Below are 22400 nucleotides of genomic sequence, written 5' to 3' on the forward strand. Positions count from 1 at the left end.
TTAAACGCCAGTTCCATGCTTGTTTTGGGCGTTCAACGCCAGTCTGCAGCATGTTTCTGGCGTTGAACGCCAGCTTTTCTCAGTGTACAATCCTGGCGTTTAAACGCCAGATTGCTCCATGTTTCTGGTGTTCAACGCCAGATCCATGCTCTGTTCTGGCGTTGAACGCCAGCCAGATGCTCCGTACTGGTGTTTAAACGCCAGTGAGCCCTTCCTCCAGGGTGTGCTATTTCTTCTGCTATTTTTGACTCTGTTTTTAATTTTAGTATTTGTTTTGTGACTCCACATGATCATGAACCTAATAAAACATAAAAGAACAATAAAATAAAAATAAAATTAGATAAATAAAAATTAGGTTGCCTCCCAATAAGCGCTCCTTTAGGCTGCGTTTGTTTTTAGAGACAGGACAGAACATGACACTGAAATAGAGACAATAGGACGGAGACACTAAAAATTATCTTTTGTGTATTGTGTTTGGATACGATGGACAAGACACTAATGTAATGTAATGTCTAGTATTATGTTTGGATACACATGGACAAGACTAAAATAAATATCAAGTGTAGCTAATAACTACCCTTTCTCAGTTACACTACTAATATAGGTTAATAAGTCAAATTAATTTTAAATACAAAATCAGTTTTAAAAAGGAATCCGTTTTTACATGAAAAAAAATAATTTTTGCACATAAAAATCTATTTTTATTTAGAAAACTAATTTTTTTAATCTAAAAAATGATTTTTCTTTTCAAAAAATTGATTTTTCTTTAAATTATATAAAATCAATTACAATTTATAAATTATTTTTTAGCATTTTAAAAGATCAATTTTACTTTTGATAATATTTATCTTTCAAAGTCTCAAGATTAATTATTTTTGTTATTATTTTTATTACAAATCAAATAATATAATATAAGGTTAAAATGGTATTGAAGTAAAACGATAAAAAGAAAAGAATTATCTACCCCCAATAAAAAATTCGATAGAAAAGAGAGAGTACCTGGGAAAGAAAGAGATAGAGAAAGAACAGGAAGAAAAAAGTATTTCTAAACAACGCAATAAGAAAAATAAGAAGGGGTAATAGTGAAAAAAAAAAGGAAAATAAAATTTATAAAATTGTCTGTGTCCACTCTTCCAAATCTCGTGTCCATCATTGTCCTTCGTGAAAGAGTGGACACAAAAGTATAAAAAATTGTCTCGGAGACAATATGTCCATTGTCCATGTCTCTGCTTCCAAACACTTTTTAAACAAGTGTTGTCCATATCTCCGTGTCTGCCCCCGAAAACAAACGCTACCTTAATGTCACTAGCTTGACAGTGGGCTCTCATGGAGCCTCAAAGGTGATCAGGTCAATGTTGTAGACTCCCAACACCAAACTTAGAGTTTGAATGTGGAGATTCAACATCAAACTTAGAGTTTGGCTGTGGCCTCCCAACACCAAACTTAGAGTTTAATTGTGGGGGCTTTGTTTGACTCTGTACTGAGAGAAGCTTTTCATGCTTCCTCTCCATGTATACAGAAGAACACCCTTGGGTCTTAAACACAAGGTAGTTCCCATTCAATTGAAGGACTAATTCTCCTCTGTTAACATCTATCACAGCTCCTGCTGTGGCTAGGAAAGGTCTTCCAAGGATGATGCATTCATCCTCCTCCTTCCTAGTGTCTAAGATTATGAAATCAGCAAGGATGTAAAGGTCTTTAACCTTCACTAACACGTCCTCTACTAATCCATAATCTTATCTTTGTGATCCGTCTGTCATTTGTAATGAGAATATAGCATGTTGTACCTCAATGATCCCCAGCTTCTCCATTACAGAGAGTGGCATAAGATTTATCCCTGATCCCAGGTCACACAGAGCCTTCTCAAAGGTCATGGTGCCTATGGTGCAGGGTATTAAAAATTTACCAGGATCTTGTCTCTTTTGAGGTAAAGTTTGCTGAACCCATGTATCTAGTTCACTAATGAGCAAGGGAGGTTCACCTTCCCAAGTCTCATTACCAAACAATTTGGCATTCAGCTTCATGATGGCTCCTAGATATTGAGCAACTTGCTCTCCATTTACATCTTCCTCCTCTTCAGAGGAAGAATAATCTTCAGAGCTCATGAATGGTAGAAGGAGATTTAATGAGATCTCTATGGTCTCTATATGACCTTCAGATCATTTTGGGTCCTCAATAGGGAGCTCCTTCTTGCTTGAGAGATGTCCCATGAGATCTTTCTCATTGGGATTCACGTCCTCTCCTTCCTCCCTAGGTTCGGCCATATTGATTATGTCTATGGCCTTGCACTCTCTTTTTGGATTCTCTTCAGTATTGCTTGGGAGAGTACTAGGAGGAGTTTCAGTGACTTTCTTACTCAGCTGGCCTACTTGTGCCTCCAAATTTCTGATGGAGGACCTTGTTTCACTCATGAAACTTAAAGTGGCCTTAGACAGATTAGATACTAAGTTTGCTAAGTTAGAAGTGCTCTGCTCAGAATTCTCTGTCTGTTGATGAGAAGATGATGGAAAAGGCTTGCTATTGCTGAGCCTGTTTCTTCCACCATTATTAAAGCCTTGTTGAGGCTTTTGTTGATCCTTCCATGAAAAATTTGGATGATTTCTCCATGACGAATTATAGGTGTTTCCATAAGGTTCACCCATATAATTTACCTCTGCTATTGCAGGGTTCTCAGGATCATAAGCTTCTTCTTTAGAAGATGCCTCTTTAGTACTGTTGGATGCATTTTGCCATCCATTCAGACTTTGAGAAATCATGTTGACTTGCTGAGTCAACATTTTGTTCTAAGCCAATATGGCATTCAGAGCGTCAATTTCAAGAACTCCCTTCCTCTGAGGTGTCCCATTACTCACAGAATTCCTCTCAGAAGTGTACATGAACTGGTTATTTGCAACCATGTCAATGAGTTCTTGAGCGTCTGCAGGCGTTTTCTTTAGATGAATGGATCAACCTCAGAATGGTCCACTGACATCTTAGAGAACTCAGATAGACCATAATAGAATATATCTAGAATAGTCCACTCTGAAAGCATGTCAGAAGGACATTTTTTGGTCATCTGCTTGTATCTTTCCCAAGCTTCATAGAGGGATTCACCATCTTTTTGTTTGAAGGTCTGAACATTCACTCTAAGCTTGCTCAGCTTTTGAGGAGGAAAGAACTTAGCCAAGAAGGCCGCGACCAGCTTATCCCAGGAGTCCAGGCTATCTTTAGGCTGTGAGTCCAACCATGTTCTAGCCCTGTCTCTCACAGCAAAAGGGAAAAGCATGAGCCTGTAGACTTCAGGGTCTACTTTATTAGTCTTAACAGTCTCATAGACCTGCAAGAACTCGGTTAAAAACTGGTAGGGATCTTCTGATTGAAGTCCATGGAACTTGCAGTTCTGTTGCATTAGAGCAACCAGTTGAGGTTTCAGCTCAAAATTGTTTGCTCCAATGGTAGGGATTGAGATGCTTCTTCCATCAAACTTGGAAGTAGGTGTAGTGTAATCACCAAGCATCCTCCTTGTATTATTATTTTCGGCTGCCATTTCTTCTTCTTTTTCGAAAATTTCTGTGAGGTTGTCTCTGGATTGTTGTAATTTAGCTTCTCTTAGTTTTCTCTTCAGAGTCCTTTCAGGTTCAGGATCTGCTTTAACAAGAATATTCTTGTCCTTGCTCCTGCTCATATGAAAAAGAAAATAACAGAAAATAATAATAGGGATCCTCTTTACCACAGTAGAGAGATTCCTTTATGTTAGTAGAAGAAAAAGGGAATAGAAGAAGAAAAAGGTAAGAATCCAAATACAAGGGTGAAGATAGGTTCAGATTCTTTGAGATGAAGAGAAGTGTTAGTAAATAAATAAATAAATAGAAGAGGAGGAGAGAGGGAGAAATTCGAAAATAAATTTTGAAAAAGGGTTAGTGATTTTCGAAAATTAAGAGAAGAAACAAAAATTAAAATTAAAATTTAAAACAATTAGTTAATTAAAAATAATTTTGAAAAAAGGGGAGATATTTTCGAAAATTAGAGAGAGAGAGAGAGAGAGAGAGAGGTTGTTAGGTGGTTTTTGAAAAAGATAAAAAACAAACAAAAAGTCAATTAGTTAGTTGAAAAAGATTTAAAATTCAATTTTTGAAAAGATAAGAAGTTAGAAAAGATATTTTGAAAAGATATGATTGAAAAAGATATTTTGGAAAAGATTTGATTTTTAAAATTAAAATTTGATTACTTGACTAACAAGAAACTAAAAGATATGATTCTAGAATTTAAAGATTGAACCTTTCTTAACAAGAAAGTAATAGAGTTCAAATTTTTGAATCAATCACATTAATTGTTAGTAAAGTTTTCGAAATTTTGAGATAAAGATAAGAAAAAGATTTTGAAAATTAAATTAAAAATTTTCAAAAAATAGTAAGAAAAATGAAAAAGATTTGGTTTTTGAAAAAGTTTTGAAAAGATAAGATTTTTTTTTTAAATTGAAAATTTGACTTGACTTATAAGAAATAGCAAATTTTAAAATTTTTTGACTAAGTCAACTCAAATTTTCGAAATTTTGAGTAAAATAAGGAAAAGATATTTTTTATTTTTTTTTGAATTTTTAATGAAGAGAGAGAAAAACATGGAAATGACTCACAACATGAAAATTATGAATCAAGACACATGATGCATGCAAGAACACTATGAATGTCAAGATGAACACCAAGAACACTTTGAAGATCAAGATGAACATCAAGATTTATTTTTGAAAAATTTTCAAGAAAAGAAAACATGCAAGACACCAAACTTAGAAATTTTTAATGATTAGACACTATGAATGCAAAAATGCACATGAAAAACAACAAAAAACACAAATCAAGAAAACATGAAGATCAAACAAGAAGACTTATCAAGAATAACTTGAAGATTATGAAGAACATCATGCATGATTTTTTTTCTGAAAAAAATGCATAAATTTTAAAAACATGCAATTGACACCAAACTTAAAAATTGACTCTAGACTCAAACAAAAAACACAAAATATTTTTTATTTTTATGATTTTATAATTTTTTTGTATATATTTTTCGAAATTTTATAGGAAAAAGAAAATAAGAAATTTAAAATTTTCAATAAGAATTCCAGGAATCTTTCAATGTTAACCTAAAGCTCCAATCGAAGGGTTGGACATGGCTTAATAGCCAGCCAGCTTTAGGATATAAATCAGGCATGCAACAACTGATTCTTCATCCAACTCCATATACATGCCTTTTATGTTGACAAGTGGAAGCCTCAATCCAAAAGAATTTGGATATGGCTTTACAGCCAGCCAGGCTTCAACATGTTACCATGAAACTCTAGAATTCATTCTTAAAAACTCTGAAAATTTTCGAAAATAGGTGATAAATTTTTGAAAGATTTTTTTTTAAAAATTTTTGAAAATAAAACAAAAAAAAATTACCTAATCTGAGCGACAAGATGAACCGTCAGTTGTCCAAACTCGAACAATCCTCGACAACGGCGCCAAAAACTTGGTGCACGAAATTGTGATCTCTAATAATGGCATTCAACTTGATATGCGCATCTACTAACTCAGCACTTTCTTCACAACTTCGCACAACTAACCAGCAAGTGCACTGGGTCGTCTAAGTAATAAACCTTACGTGAGTAAGGGTCGATCCCACGGAGATTGTTGGTATGAAGCAAGCTATGGTCATCTTGTAGATCTCAGTTAGGCAGATAATAAATGGTTATAGAGTTTTCGAAATTAATAATAAATAAAACATAAAATAAAGATAGAAATACTTATGTAAATCATTGGTAGGAATTTCAGATAAGCGTATGGAGATGCTGTGTTCCTTCTGAATCTCTCTGCTTTCCTGCTGCTTTCATCCAATCCTTCTTACTCCTCTCCATGGCAAGCTGTATGTAGGGCATCACTGTTGTCAATGGCTACATCCCATCCTCTCAGTGAAAATGGTCCAAATGCTCTGTCACAGCACGGCTAATCATCTGTCGGTTCTTGATCATGTCGGAATAGAATCCATTAATTCTTTTGCGTTTGTCATCACGCCCAACAATCGCGAGTTTGAAGCTCGTCACAGTCATTTAATCCTTGAATCCTACTCGGAATACCACAGACAAGGTTTAGACTTTCTGGATTCTCATGAATGCCGCCATCAATTCTAGCTTATACCACGAAGATTCTGATTAAAGAATCTAAGAGATATGCGCTCGGTCTAAGGTAGAACGGAGGTGGTTGTCAGTCACGCGTTCATATGTGAGAATGATGATGAGTGTCACGGATCATCACATTCATCATGGTGAAGTGCAACGAATATCTTGGAACAGGAATAAACTGAATTGAATAGAAAATAGTAGTAATTGCATTAAAACTCGAGGTACAGCAGAGCTCTACACTCTTAATCTATGGTGTGTAGAAACTCCACCGTTGAAAATACATAAGTGATGGTCCAGGCATGGCCGAATGGCCAGCCCCCAAAATGTGATATGAATTCGAAAATAGGGAGAAGGACCCTTAGTACAATAGTAAAAAGTTCTATTTCTAATAGACTAGCTACTAGGGTTTACAGAAGTAAGTAATTGATGCAGAAATTCACCTCCGGGGCCCACTTAGTGTGTGCTTGGGCTGAGCTTGAGCTTTACACGTGCAGAGGCTTCTTTTGGAGTTGGACGCCAAGTTGTAATGTGTTTTTGGCGTTCAACTCTACTTTGTGACGTGTTTCTGGCGTTTGACTCCAGAATGCAGTATGGAACTGGCATTGAGCACCAGTTTGCATCATCTAATCTCGAGTAAAGTATGGACCATTATATATTTCTGGAAAGCTCTGGATGTCTACTTTCCAACGCCGTTAAGAGCGCACCATTTGGAGTTCTGTAGCTCCAGAAAATTCATTTCGAGTGTAGGGAGGTCAGAATCTAACAGCATCAGTAGTCCTTTGTTAGCCTTTTATCAGAGTTTTACTCAGGTCCCTCAATTCCAGCCAGAAAATACCTAAAATCACAAAAAAACACACAAACTCATAGTAAAGTCCAGAAATTTTAATTTAGCATAAAAACTAATGAAAACATCCCTAAAAGTAGCTAGATCTTATTAAAAACTACCTAAAAACAATGCCAAGAAGCGTATAAATTATCCGCTCATCAGGCACAGTCACTGTCATTTTGGATGTCATAGTGAACAGATGACATGGATTGTATTGTAAAATTCCTCAATGCAGTCCATGTTTTCCTTTTTAAACCCTAAAACTTTGTCATGTGGTTCTCTCCACCAATGTCTTCTTCTTCATCTGTTGTGTACACCAATAGCTGTCTCTCATGAGAGGAACTGGGAGCCACGTTAGTTGCAGAAAGCTCGAACCGGTCATCATCGACGGAGAAATGGACAAGAAGTACAATGCAAAACAGGCAGAGGCGGGTTCCGGACTGGTGCGCCTGTGGTTGTCGCCCGGTGCTTAGGTGGTCAGGGACGGAGACGCATCCTAACAAGCCCTTCTTTAGTTGCCCTAACTATAATGTGAATAAAGGTAACTCATTTGTAGTTCATTGATTTTTTTGTTGTGATTATAAATTGTGGATGGTTGTTTGCAGACAAGTGGAAAAAAATGGTGTGACTTATTCGTATGGGTAGATTGTGTGCAAGAAAAGCTACCTAAAAGAGCTGTTTCAAGAGATGATGATGGTGACAAGAAGATGAACTTTGCATGGCAGATGGGCAAGATGGAAGCAGACATTAGAAATCTGAAATTTATTACTCAAGTTCTTGGGTTTGGGTTCTTAGTAGTTGTTGTTTTTGTAGGAATGGTGCTATTAAAGGGTTGAGAATATGGCAATGCAATGTAGTTCCCAAATTAATGAATGAAAGTGTTATGGGGTAACATCACAAGGTTTCTGTAACTGATCTTAGTTTACTATAATATAATATCCTGTTAGATGAATAAATAGTACATGTAAATAAATAATAGAAAGGTTGATTCAAACCATGGATAGTATTAATTGATCTAAACCAAAATATGGCAAACCATTCATAGTTTTTATACATTACAGCCATAAGTATTTGAGCAAGTAATATGACATATTTGATTAATAATCAATAAAATGAACCATTGTTTAGAGCGAGTACAGTCACAGTTTCTTTTAACAAAAAATAAATACTTCACAAGTGTAATTTCCTAATATTAAGTTTCACTTCTTCCGAGGGTGCTTAAATCCAGGAGTCGATATAAACTTCAGAAAATTTGTGAATCGTGAGGCAGTGGTTGAACTCGCACCCTTTATTGGGTCCAGTGCTGTAGAGGGAGTTGGTGGTAGTGACCTTCTTCTAGCAGGTAGTTTGGCAGGTCTTGTGGTTGGTTCCGCTTTTAGTTAAGTAAATTACACAAAACACAAACCACAAATGAAAATCCAAATTCGTCACCCACTAAACCTTTTTCAGAGTTATTAGTCCATGAATTAATAAAAAGGTGTATTATAGAATTACTGTTGTACCTTTTGAGAATTTTCTGGTTCAGAACAACTTGACTGTGATAGTTCAATCTCTGAAGCTTGACCAATAGGAGCAGAATTGATTGCAGACGGGATATTGTTTGTAATATTAGCAGTAGCCGTAACTGTACTAGTAGCAGTGACAGTTGCAGTGGCCTGAGCAGTTGTAGTGACCTGGGCAGTAGCATTTTTAGGGTCTTTAGCATCCTCCACAGCTTTTGCAGTTGCCGCGGTATCAGCTACAGCTTGAGCAGCATCAGCTGCTCCTTTCTTTTCACACCCTCTCTTGGTATGACCTTTTTGCAAGCAGTACCTATAGGTGAATTGTCGAAGCTGTCTTTTCATGGTTGTAGCTGGCTTAGCTTTCTTGTTAGAACTTGTGCCTTCATCGAAGTCCTTCCTCCTCTTTGTTTGAAGGTTTCCTGGCTTCCTCTTGATTGATGGTGCCAATAGCCTGTTATACTGACTTTGTTCCCAAAAGGTTTGGCCAGGTATAGGATTGATGTGGTACTTGTATGTTTCCTTGTAAGACTCCATAGTTATCAACTTGTGGCAGAAATCCTCCGGGTGCTTGTTCACTCGGGCCAGTGCAGCACAAGCATGAATGCATGGAATTCCTACAAGTCCAATTTACAGGCAGCTTAGGTTAAAAAAATCATTTATAAGACAAGTGTAAAAGTCCATGAACAAAGATGTTGGAAAAAACAACCTGTTAACATCCAAAACTGGCAGGTATATAATCTTTTTTCTAAGTCCACCACATGGTTTATAGGACGCCCATGATGAATCTGAAACTTCTCATAATCAGTATCTCCAAACCATATAACATGCCAATTCCTGGGGCTTAGGCATAAATTAAGCAAGGCCGTCGTTGAGTCACGCCAGAATTTCACCAAAGGACTATTATGTTTTCTGGAGCACAATTTGGAGGACATAAATAATACAATTAGAATCTCAGAAGCTAAATCAGTGCAAAGACTGAATTTGAAAACCACTATAAAAATTTAGTCCTACAAAATTTGACAGACAAAAGATGTTTAGGTGTAGACGAATAATCTTCCATTTCACTTTACATTATTTTATATCATATTATAGCACATACGATTCTATGCTCTATAAATTATATATGATGATATGATTATAAAAGGGGGTTATGTGCGTCCTCTTCGACTCTATAGTCCATACGCAACGCATACACAAAACAGAACTTATGAGTGGTATTGAACCAATCATCATCAGCCAAAACAACAATTAGAATATTTTTTTTATTTATTTTTATCTCATGCCTTTCTCTGTTATTTTAGAATAAGGTGACTCGTCATTCTGTTAGGATAAAATTTCTTTTTTAGGTCTATTTGTTTTGATTTGATGAGTTGTATAGTCCTTTTTTTCTTGTATATATTGAATAATTATAATCATTGAGATATAACAAGAATATACAATTCTTTTTCATACAACCTTGGTTTCTCTGATCTTAAATTCTTGTCAAGTGGTAAAACTTCTTAGAAAAAAATATAATTTAGCAAAGTTCTCATAATCAATTATGTCAAAATTGGTCACTATCTTCACCTTGTCTCTTCTTCTTAGCTTTGGCTTAATCTACGCCTCTCGCCCACACATTGAATTTGATGACGTGACGATGATCTCTTCATCATCCACGCATGAGGTACTTATAGTATATCTTACTCAATAATAATTAACTCTTATTAATTAACCTCTTCAAGTGTTCCATTATTATATTTTTGTTCATATGTATTACTTTGTTTGAAGAATTAATATAATTTGGATGTGTGTGGAATGAAATTGAAGGATGTTAAGACATACAAAGAAGGAGATCAGTTGGATGATGAAAATTGTGAAGGAGAGGAATGTTTGATGAGAAGGACTCTAGCAGCTCATCTCGATTATATCTACACTCAGAATAAGCCCAGAAATTAAATCACTGCATATATGATCCTTATCTATATAACAGTACAATAAAGTGAAAACTTCGACTTCACGTAAAAATCGTTAGATGATTTGACTGATTTGACTAAATTTTTATCTAACGGCTTTCATCTATCAACTTCATATGAAATCGACTGCATCTGAGTTTCCGTCGTACAATAATAATTTGTATATATAAATGATTCCTCATATATAATTATCATTATTATTATATGCATATATATGTAATATATACATACATGTATCGAAATTCGAGAGACTGAAATTTTAAAACAGTACTATATTATATTATGAGATCTAAAAAAATTAAATTTTTTTTAGTATATAATTAACAATCATTTGACAAAATCATTTAAGTAAAAAATAGGATTTATAAAGTGTAATAAATGAAATTAAATAGGATTAAGAAATATTAAAAATAGAGTATATAAAGAAAAAATACTACAAACTAAATTGATCAAATTTTAAAATTTTAGTGATAAAAATAATTTATATATATATTTTTAAAAATTAATAAATTAATTTGACTATACATAAGTTTATGACATATCAGATAATATATTAATTAATTATTTTTAGATTCGTGGTATTAATGTGTTATATTATTATATTACGTTTTACTTAACATAACATGTTAATTATCTAACTGACGAAAAGATTGATTTGATTTATGATTGTATTTTCAGGAACTAATAATGTAACTAATTTAATCTTTAGGAAATTAATTTAAAAAAAATATTTTTAAAGAGATAAATTTAAATATTAATCTTATATATATTTGGCTCTTTTCAGTTTTTTTTTCTCCTGCTTTTTTTTTAAAATTTTGTCAAAGATAAAGAAATCGTGTTTTTTGAGTCTCTAAGCTATGTTACTCTTTTATTCTTGATATATTTCTTTCATGATCAAGAAGAAGCTAATGGAATTAAGAGATAAGAAAAAAGATAATTACGTGAAGATTAAATCTTTAATAAACCATTTCCTATAATTACAGGAGTTACAATATCACTCAATCATAAAAGGATGTAAACACTTTGGTAAAATTTGTTAGTGCCCATAAACACTTTAGAGTTAGTTGAAGTTTTTCAACTTCCTCAAGTTTTTATTTATTTTTATAATTGTCCCTCACACCCTTGTAATTTTATTGAAATTTTTTTCACACCACGCAAAAAGAGAAATTCTAAAGAATTCTAACCATACTCTTCTCGTCAAATTAATTTTTTTTTACATTATCTTTTGAATAATTACCCAAATCAGTCTTGAAAAATTTAAAAATCGGACATTTTAGTCCCAAAAAAAATTAATACACAAATCAGTCCCAATAATTTATCTCCGGCAGCCAAAATAATCCCAAACCCATTTCTCCATTTTATGCCACCAGAAAAAGTTGAAGTGGCACAATTACTCTCCAGCATGTCTAGCAACAAGTACATGTGTCATTGAAGAACAAATTAGTCCCCAGCCACCTCATCAAAACGGCGCCATTTAGGGCTTGGCACCAAACGTTGAGATTTAGTGGGAGACACAAGATCGCGCTTCTTCTCCTCCACTTCAACCCCTTTCTATTCGAATAGAAACCAAACCCCACACATTCTTCAAACTTTTACAGAGAAGGTGCCTGTCACTGCATCGCATTTAATCTCCCAAAGCACCATTGTCACTATCTTTGAAGAATTCGATCACTAACGCTAGCATTGGGTGACTCTGCTGACGCGTCATTCCCGAAACAACAGCAACAGTAGGTGCACAGGACCAAGTGAAGTGGATGTAACGACAGTTGAACACATTCATTGAGGAAGGTGAGTTGTATTCTCTTATGTTGATTAGATTTATGGAATTTTGAATTAGTTAAGTATAATGCTGAATGTCACCATTACAAAGTATGTTGGGCTTTGAGTTTCTGTTATGTGATAATTATAGAGTATAATAGTTTGTTGTTATGTTGTGACTGTATAGTGTTTGGTTAGGGTTCAGTTACAAAAATTCTCAAAATAGAGTAGTTTAGGGTTTGATGATTCTGTTTGTTGATTTCAAGTATGTTGTACTTGCAGTTAGATGGAGGATTATGTAGTTCCTATTTTTCACCACAGTGGACATTTTGTAAGGGATAACCAGGGAGTTCTTCTATATATTGATGGAAAAGTTGACAAATTTTCTAAGATGGATATTGACCTCATATGCTTCTTTGACCTGGAAACTCTGTTCAAAAATTTGGGCTATTTGGATTACAAGGTTATGTACTAGTTTGATCCTAAGGCTTTTGACTTGGAGAGGGGGCTGTACCTTATAAAAGGAGATTTGGAAATTAATCATTTGCGTGGGAATAAACAGATGAATCAGGAGACTGATGAGTTTTATCTATATTTCGATCACCTGATAATGGTTACTCCACTAGAGGACATCAATTTGGACTTTGATGCTGATGCAGATGTTGAAGAGGAGTCTAGTGATGATAGGTATGAAACGACAGGGGATGAACCATATAGACCACTCAACAGGATTTGAGGATGAAGATAGTGACTCAGATTGTTTGATTGTGAAGAGAAATACTAGAAAAGTTGGCAAAAAAAAGAGGATGGTATAGGAAAGAAGATTTCACAGAGGAATATAAGTGCAAGAAGGAAGGCTTCAATAGAGAATCAGACAAACACTAATGGGGCTACTGGTTTTGGATCAAAGTATGCAGGCCCAAACAAGTCTAGGGCTGCTGATGCTGCTAGGCCCAACACTAGGACTCCAAATAATGCTGGACAAAAAGTTCATGGGTCAACCTCATCTAGCCCAACTGCAAATGGGCCAAAAACTGTTAGAACAAGGGCTGGATTGCCAAATTCTGGGGCTGCCAGTGCTGCTGATCTTACCAACAGTAGTGGTGAAGATGAGGCTGCAAAAAATATTGAAGAAGAAGATCCAATTTTTGAGTATGAATCAGAGACATTATTGACTCTGAAAAGCTCAGAAGATGAGAGAGATAGGTATGAATTCCCTCAATTTAATGAAGGTGTTGGATTTGGGGAGGCAAACTTTGAGTTGGGAATGGAGTTTGCCACAATTGAAAGTTTTAAGAATGCTCTTAAGGATCATGTAATTTTTTAGGACAGAAAAATTAGGTACATAAAGAATGATCAAAGGAGGGTTAGATGCGATTGTGAACATAGGGTGGAGAGGATTAAAAAGCCAAGAAAGCCAAAGGGGGGCAATACATCTTCTACTCGGCTTCAAATGAGCAAGGTAATGCTTCTGATGAGAATGAAGGAGATGTGAATGACGGTGATGCCAATGTGAATGAAGCTGCTGTGACAGAAGAGACTGTCACAACTAAATTGAGGTTACCAAGTTGAATCCTTGTCCATGGCTAATTTACTGTGCATGGAATAATTAGCTTAAGAGTTACCAAATCAAGACTTATACTCCTCATCACACTTGTGCCAGAAAATTTGGAAGCAACATGACATATTAGAAGTGGGTGGCCAAGAAGCTGGAGAAGAGACTCCGAACTCAGCCTCACATGACCCTGAGTGAGGCTTATGAGCACATCAAGATCGACTACAACGTTATGATTAATGGGAAGATGGTATATAAGGCCCTCAAGGAAGCAAGGGAGCGTGTGATTGGCAACGAGAGAGCACAATACAGCAAATTGAAGGACTATCTGTCAGAAATACATAGGAGTAACCCATGGAGCTCCACCATTCTCGATGTGACACCAATCCTTCAGTCTCTTCCACTGTTTAACAGGCTATACATCTCTCCAGATGCATGTAAAAGGGGTTTTAAAACTGGGTGTAGAAAATTAATCGGTCTTGATAGTTGTTTCTTGAAGGGATACTTTGGGGGCCAGCTATTGTCCGCTGTAAGTCAAGATGCAAATAATCACTTCTATGTGATAGCATTCGCTGTTGTTGACAATGAAACGAAGGAGAGTTGGAAGTGGTTCCTCATCTTGTTACAAGAAGATCTTGGAGATCAAGACATTCATGAGTGGAATTTTATCTCGGACCAACAAAAGGTATTCTTTTAATTTAGTTGTTTTCGGATTGATGTATAAATTAATTTAGTTGTGATTATTTATCTTATTTGATGATTATATACTAACAAGCACTTTGTTGGAGAATGGAAAGCTATATATTTAATATGTGCCTTTTACTTTCATTTAAAAATGAGCACAAATCTAATAACTGGCAGAGACATAAACTTCAATAGATTCTGTATAGAAATGTTCAATATATGCATATCAAAAAAACAATTATTAGACACTTTGACTATATTCTTAAACCAAATATTATTAAATGCTTTCTTCTTGTAACTCTAGAAGTTTAATACACTAACTATATTGGAAACTAACAAAAAACAATTATTTAGTTAATATCTTAGTCAGTGTATAAAATTCTTTAAATAACCATGTTTGCACTTCTTGCTCTGCACTATTTTTTAGTTAACATTATTAGTTCAATTTAGTTGCTGATTATGATACTTTTACTTTCATTTGATTGGACTATTTTGAGATATATTGTATGAACGACTTATAAGGTATTTAATAACAGATGTCTTCGAGCTAATTATTCTAGTGATGTTATCAATATCTTGCTTATTAGGGATTGTTGCTTGTTATAACAATTCAATTGAATTTTATTGCCTACTATTTCCAATTTAATTTGTGTTTATTTACTTGTTCTTAGGGATTGTTTCGTGCACTAAAGGAGGTGATGTCGCACGCTCATCACCGAAATTGTGTCAGGCATATTTGAAAAAATTTTACAAATAGATACAAGGACAAGCAAGTCAAGAATGTTGTATGGGAATGTGCTAAATGTACCACTGATGCTAAATTCCAAGCAAGTATAAAGAAGTTGAAAAGGATCAACGAAGAAGCATGGAGTTACCTAGAAAAATTTGAGCCTGCTTGCTGGACCAAAGCTCACTTCAGTCACGGGCCAAAGTGTGACAACCTCACCAATAACATGTTTGAGGTTTGGAATGAAAAAATGGTGAACTACCGGTCAAAATCAATTCTTACAATGTGTGAGGAACTTTGGTGCTATATCATGCGACGGATGACCAAGTACAAACAAGTATTGGAGACACACATCGGAACTGAGATCGCACCTACTCAACAGAAAAATCTTGATGACATTATGAAGGATATTAGATATTGGCGGCTAGTTTGGGTTGGTGATGATGAAAGGAGAGTCTTCGAGGTTCAACAAGGCTCCAAGAAGCTTTCTATCAACCTGTCTACAAACAAATATACATGCAAGACTTGGCAATTAACTGGTATACTCACTAAACTATGTTAGTTAGTTTACAGTTGTTAAATTACACTTGTATGTTGCTAAATACATTGTAATTGTAGGTCTTCCTTGCGTTCATGCACTTGCTACCATAGCTAGAAGGGGTGACAGACCTGAGACATATGTCCACCCTCTGCTTAAGATTGGGCCAGCAATAGCAACATACCAACATTGCATACAACTTGTTAATTCTGAGAAATATTGGGAGAAGACAAATTATTTGAAACTAATTCTCCCAATATTTCCCAGTTAGCAGACATGTCAAGAGAAGAAGAAAAGAGTCATCTGAGACTGAAGTGAGCAAAACTGACAGCAACAAAGTTAAGAAGACATTTTGGGTTACTTGTAGCAAGTGTGGAGAGGTTGGCCATAATTAAAAGACTTGCAAATGACCTCTAACAGCAACAACTAGACGTCCAACTAATCTAAATAGAAGAAAGACAAAGGCTGGTACAAATCTTGGAACATCAAACCAACCTGCAGAGGAGATGCATGTCTCACAATCAGCACCCCAAGTGCAGATAAACCACCATAAATAATGTACTAATTGTTGATCGTAAGGACTAAATTGGGTTTTTAATGCTTCTATAAAGACTTAGTTGGATATTTTAAAAATCATTGAGACTTATATGTTTTTTTTTTTAAATTCCACAAGGACTGACTTGAAGTTTTATTTGACTAATTTTTTCATTATTTTAGAATGTGGTTGATCATCCTAATCCAACTCAGTCCGCAGCTAATGCACCAGGTTCTGTGTCTAGTATGGTGAGTAAAATTGGATGTAAAGATCTGTAATTTGTGTTACTACACTTTTAGATTTGCTTCCATAACTTTGTTTACTCTTTGTATATGCTATCTTCTTTATCACAGGGTGCAGCAAATTCTGGAGCAACAACTCCCCAAAGTGCAAGGGCCAAGAAGTCTATCATTAGGACCATAATATCCTGCACCAGTCCAGTTTAGCACTCCACCTCCTATTCCACCACCTAGACCAAGTCAATGCATCTCGGCAGAAACAATTGCAGCGGCAAGTAAGAGTACTACATCAAGGATGTTCCAGTTTATTCCAAATCTTGGTTCAAGCATCCGAGACAGAAGTGATTGAAGACAAATGATTATGCTTTTTTATGTAATAGTTTGGTTTGTATTTTGGTAATGAGCTTTCAAGTTGATGGACCTAAACTTGAAATACTCTTAATTTAGAGATTGATGTGAGGTTAGTGTGGATGAAACTTTTTTTGTGGATTATGTTTTGGCTCATGTATGGCCGAATTCTGACTTTAGTTTAAGTTGCTACTGTGACAGCTATGTTATTTTTATTAGGTCGAATCTGTGATTTGCATCCTATGTTTTGAAGTTGCTATTTGACATCAAAGCAATATATTGCTGTTATAAGTAATGTTGCTGTTATTTTTTTCATTATTCATTTCAATCTACGTATTAGTGAACTTATAAGTAATGGTGCTGTTGTTTTTTTATTTTCCATTATTCATTTGACTACATGACATAGCAATATAATTTTGTGTTTGGGTCATCAACCAAACAATATTGGAAGAAAACTTTTAAGCTAATATATTGCATAAATTTTCTTCTTCTCACAAGCATTTAGATCACAAAAAAGCATATAAATTTGTATACAAGTTTTAGTGAACTCTTAATACTAACATATAACTTACAAAATAGCTATTGTAACTAACAAAATCAACACTAATACTGCAAAGAATATGATAACAAGTACTACGTTCATACATTTACTCTTGTCCTCAGCTTTTGGGACTACATTTTTCTGAATCTCTAACAAATCAATTCTATTTTGCAATTTCATTAGTCTGTGTTCCAAATCAGCATCATTGATATCATACATGGGTGAAATATTAGCAACAATCTCACCACCACCCATGGTAACATTCTTCACCGAATCATCATTCTTCAACTTAATGTCAAAAATCTTGTCAACCCATGCAAAGAACTTGTAATGAGATAACTTTTCCTGCTCATCGCATAAACACAAGTCTTCAACACAATTCTTATAGAATGTAAATTATTCGAAATCCTACAATTGTTTACCTTATATAGTGGGCATCCAACAAACAGTCTATCCGAATTTTCACGAGTCCTTAAAGTAGAGATTATTACATACAAACCGCATAGGCATTTTGGGTGTTGCCTTTTGGGATTTCAACTTTGCTTAGGCTGCTAATGTCACTGTCTCCGATACCGCTGCAACTATAGACACCGCCGAGTCTCCCATCACGGCGATTCGAAGACGACGAGCTTCCTTTGCTTGGTGTCATTGCAGGTGCTGATAAACTAGGGTTCCAAAAGCTTCAACGAAAAAGACGTTTCTGTTTGAGTAGAGAGGGGTTGAGGTAGAAGAGAAGAAGCGCGACCTTGTGTCTCCCACTAAAATGCAACGTTTGATGCCAAGTCTTAAACAACGCTATTTTCATAAGGTGGTTGGGGACTAATTTTTTCTTCTATGATACGTGTACATGTTGCTAGACACGCTGGTAAGTAACCATGTCACTTTAGCTTTTTCCGATAGCATAAAACGAAAAAATAGGTCTAGGAATTATTTTGGCTGCTGAAGAGAAACCATAAAAACTAATTTGTGTATTAATTTTTTTCGGGGACTAAAACATTTAATTTTAAAATCTTCGAAAATTAATTTAAATAATTATTCTTATCTTTTTATCTCTTTAAAGTAATTTATAAAAAAATAATAAATTCAGAATTTTATTTATGTTCTCAGTTGAGTCAAATATAAAGAATATTTTAAACGAATCCAAACATTTAATATTAATGAGCGTGTGTCAGTCATTGAAAAGTTTGAGAATGGTTTCTTTTGCCTTTAATGGATTATTTCAAATCAGAAATGTTTAAGGGTAAAAAACAAAATAGCCAAAACAAGCTAAAATTATTGGAAAGTTATCACGTATTTCTGTGTACGATTGCGAAATTTTATGTTTTTGTGTACTATCAAGTTTTCAGTAATATTTTTGTCTTCTAGCGAATTTTAGAATTACCATATTAACCTTTGAAGTAGATATAAAATTATTCAATTGGTCAGTTAAAAATAGTTCACACTCTAAATATTTGTGGCTTAATTAATGGTCTAGTTTTTGACTCAGTCAAAGTATATAAGAGTAACTAAGTAGGTGATGGAACGGCTTCTCATTTGCAATACACAGTATTTAAAAATATTTTGATTTTTATGTAAATTTAAAAACAATTATTTTACATATTAATATTATTATAGAGCAATAACTAAATATGTTAAAAAACTAATGCTGATAAAATTAAACAATTTGTTAATAGAAAGAAAATTAAGTATAATTAGAGTAGATATTTATACAATATACAAAAAAAATTCTATTTAATCTATATTTATAAAATCTTTTAAGTTTATTCTTTATTAATTTATTTAATTTGTATTAATTTTATTTTATTACAAAAATATTCTTGAATAATTATTGGAGATAAAAGATAAAAAAATATAATTATAAAAAAATGGTGTTAAAATTTAAATATGACTATATATATATTTCTCAAAATTATTTTTTCTTTGTACTTTTTTTCTTTATTTGTCTTGTTAGTTTAATATTATGTTATTGTTTTAAATTATAGAGTAAAGTATCGTTTTTGTCCCTAATGTTTGGGGTAAGTTCTAAAGTTGTCCCTAACATTTCAATCGTTCTATTTAAGTTCCTAATATTTTAAAATTGACTCAATGTTGTCCTATCGTTAGGGATCCGTTAACAGAATTAATGGCGGGACAAAATTGAGATGATTTTAAAACGTTAGCGTTAGGGATCCATTAACAGAATTGACGGCGGGACAAAAGTGAGACGATTTTGAAACGTTAAGAACTTAAATAAAATGAAAACGTTGGGGACAAAAACGATATATAGAAATAAATTTTAATTTTATCCTACAATAATATAAATTCTTTACGGTATATAGTATTCAATTATTTTTTAATTACATCTAAGTAAATTACACTTAATCACATTATTTTTATTTTAAATAAATTTATTTTTTTTATAATTTTAAAGAATTTTGATACATTAAAGACAAAAAGATATAATTTATATTTTATTGTATATATATTATTATTATTTTCTGCAAATTTATATACTAGTCATTTTACAAACATTTCATGATAAGTAAACATCTTTAAAAGCAAAATTATAAAAAAATTAATTTATTTAGAATGAAAGTAATATGATTAAGTGTAATTTACTTAAATGTGATTAAAAAATAATTGAATACTATGTATAGTAAAAAATTGATATTATTGAAAGATTAAATTAAAATCTATTTCTATGTATCGTTTTTGTCCCCAATGTTTTCGTCCTATTTAAGTCCCTAACGTTTCAAAATCGTCTCAATTTTGTCCCGTCGTCAATTCTGTTAACGGATCCTTAACGGCAGGACAACATTGAGTCAATTTTAAAACGTTAGGGATTTAAATAGGATGATTGAAACGTTAGAGACAACTTTAAAACTTTTCCCAAACATTAGAATAACAACAATACTTTACTCTAAATTATAATATGAAATTAAGTGCAGTCTTTTTTAAAAGTAATATTTAAACTATATTCTCTTATTACGTTGTTTTAGTTCTTTTGTATTTTTAAATTTGTTAATTTTTTTATATATTTCTTGTTACTTATTAGTATATCCATATATATGACTATGAGAGATTATAGGGTATCAACTCATATGGTCTCAATCGTTGTATAACAGCCATTTAATTTACCCCATTCATAATAATTATAATATTTTATACAGAAACTCTAGGGCCAGTAGTTGTTAATAATTTTGGTCATATTTAATCAGTATAATTATTAAATTATTTTTAATAAATAAATTTTATTAATTTATGTATATAAATTCTAAAAAATATAAATACAAATGATATTAATTTATGTGTGCAAAATTCTAATAAATAAGAAAAAAAATATTCCAATTTTAGTTAGTTTATTTATAATTATGCTATTGTATAATGTAACATGGTGATTTTATTAATTATATATAAAATTTTAATATGGGTTATATCTTTTTAAAATCCCCTTCTCCCCTTTTGTGATGGCGCTACTGAACCGGTGTGATGTGATGCCGTCACAATTGCACTTGAATAGCTGGGCTTCCTTCCGGTGCTTTGAGATAGTGTGCGAATACCTTGAGCTGCCGATCTCTGTGGAGGTCTTTATGTGGTTGTTCCTCTTAACGAACCCTAAGGAAAGGAAACATAAGAAGGGGTACATGTCTTTCCGGGCTGCCTAAGGAAGAGAGACATAAGAAGGGGGACATCATCCAACCTATTTTTTCTTATTACATCAAATTAATTTGATCGAAAAATAGTAAATCAAATTTTGAATTAGTCAAATTAATATTATTTTTTATAAAAAATTACTACAATACCCCTATTATAGAAAATGACTAAAATACTCTTATTATATATTAATTCTGAGAATCCTAAGTTCTAACCCTTTTCTTCTCTGTCGTCATAGGGTTAGAATTTAGAGTTTTCAATATACATATAATAAAAATATTTTAGTTATTTTTTATAATAGGGTATTGTAGTCATTTTCTATAAAAAATAATATTAATTTAGACCAATTCAATATTTGATTCACCCTTTTTTAGTCAAATCAATTTATCTAGCCTAATTTTGACAAAAATAACACGATTTAATCAATTATATGTGTTAAATTTTAATTATTAAAAAACATCTTTATAAAAAGACATTTTCAGCGTCTTTATCTAAATGGCTCCCATATTTTTTTTGTACATAGCATGAATATCTATTCTAATTATACTTAATTTTGTCTTTGTTAAAAATTCATTTAACTTTATCCGTATTAATTTCTTAATATATTCAATTACTTTTTTGTAATAATATTAAAATGTAAAATAATTATTTTCAAATTTATATGAAAATCAAAATGTTTTTAAAAGTTCTATATTATAATAAAAATGTTGAGCTGTTTCATCATTTATCCGTGTAGCTAATATTTTTTCATAAAAATTTTTTATATCATGGCATCACACAAAATTTCGAGCCAATTTCCATTGAAAACAACAAAAATGTAATTAAAAGGCCTAATACTATATCAGCTTAGCTTACATACAAGTCAGTAAAGTATCTTTAAATAGAGTTACTTTCCAACCGGCTTGGACAAGCAACGAAATTTTGAACCATTATAAACTGACCAAAGTATAAATCGGTTGCATGCTCAGCATGAGTTCTTGCAAGTGCTGTCTACATTAAGAATTTTCCATCAATCTAAGCCATTTATATTTTTTAAAAGTATATCTGAAAGATTTAAAATAGTGGAATCAAGTGTTCCGATCAAGTACAACGGAACACCTGAACATCTTCCAAAATTATTATCTAACGCACGTTGAATATAAATGAGGAAAGACATTCACATAAAAATGTTTAAAATATTTTTTTAAGATGTTTTTAAGTAATTAAAATTTAATACATAATATTATTTTTTATCAAAATTAAATCAGATAAATTAATTTGGTTAAAAAATTGGTAAATTATACTTTGATTTCATCTAAATTAAATTTTTCTATAAAAAATATCTACAATATTTTTGTTATAAAAAATTACTAAAATACTCTTATTATATATATGTATATATATAAATTTTAAAAACCTTAAATTCTAACCATTTTTTTCTCTATCTCAT

At 32.9% G+C, this 22400-nt stretch overlaps 1 protein-coding gene and 1 non-coding gene across 2 annotated transcripts; both read left to right on the forward strand.

Moving 5' to 3' along the window:
* The first annotated feature begins 3025 nt into the window (after positions 1 to 3025).
* On the forward strand, positions 3026 to 3133 carry LOC127741337 (small nucleolar RNA R71). The gene has a single exon (XR_008002289.1). It is a non-coding gene; the product is annotated as a small nucleolar RNA R71 (small nucleolar RNA).
* A 10777-nt stretch (positions 3134 to 13910) lies between these two features.
* On the forward strand, positions 13911 to 16656 carry LOC110274535 (uncharacterized). Its single transcript, XM_052253267.1, has 6 exons — positions 13911 to 14411; positions 15082 to 15086; positions 15168 to 15676; positions 15756 to 15877; positions 16393 to 16458; positions 16564 to 16656. The coding sequence occupies exons 1-6, from the start codon at positions 13911 to 13913 to the stop codon at positions 16654 to 16656; spliced, it is 1296 nt and encodes a 431-aa protein (XP_052109227.1).
* The last annotated feature ends 5744 nt before the right edge of the window (positions 16657 to 22400 follow it).

Source organism: Arachis duranensis, chromosome 8 (assembly GCF_000817695.3).
Source record: "Arachis duranensis cultivar V14167 chromosome 8, aradu.V14167.gnm2.J7QH, whole genome shotgun sequence".
Taxonomy (NCBI): domain Eukaryota; kingdom Viridiplantae; phylum Streptophyta; class Magnoliopsida; order Fabales; family Fabaceae; genus Arachis; species Arachis duranensis.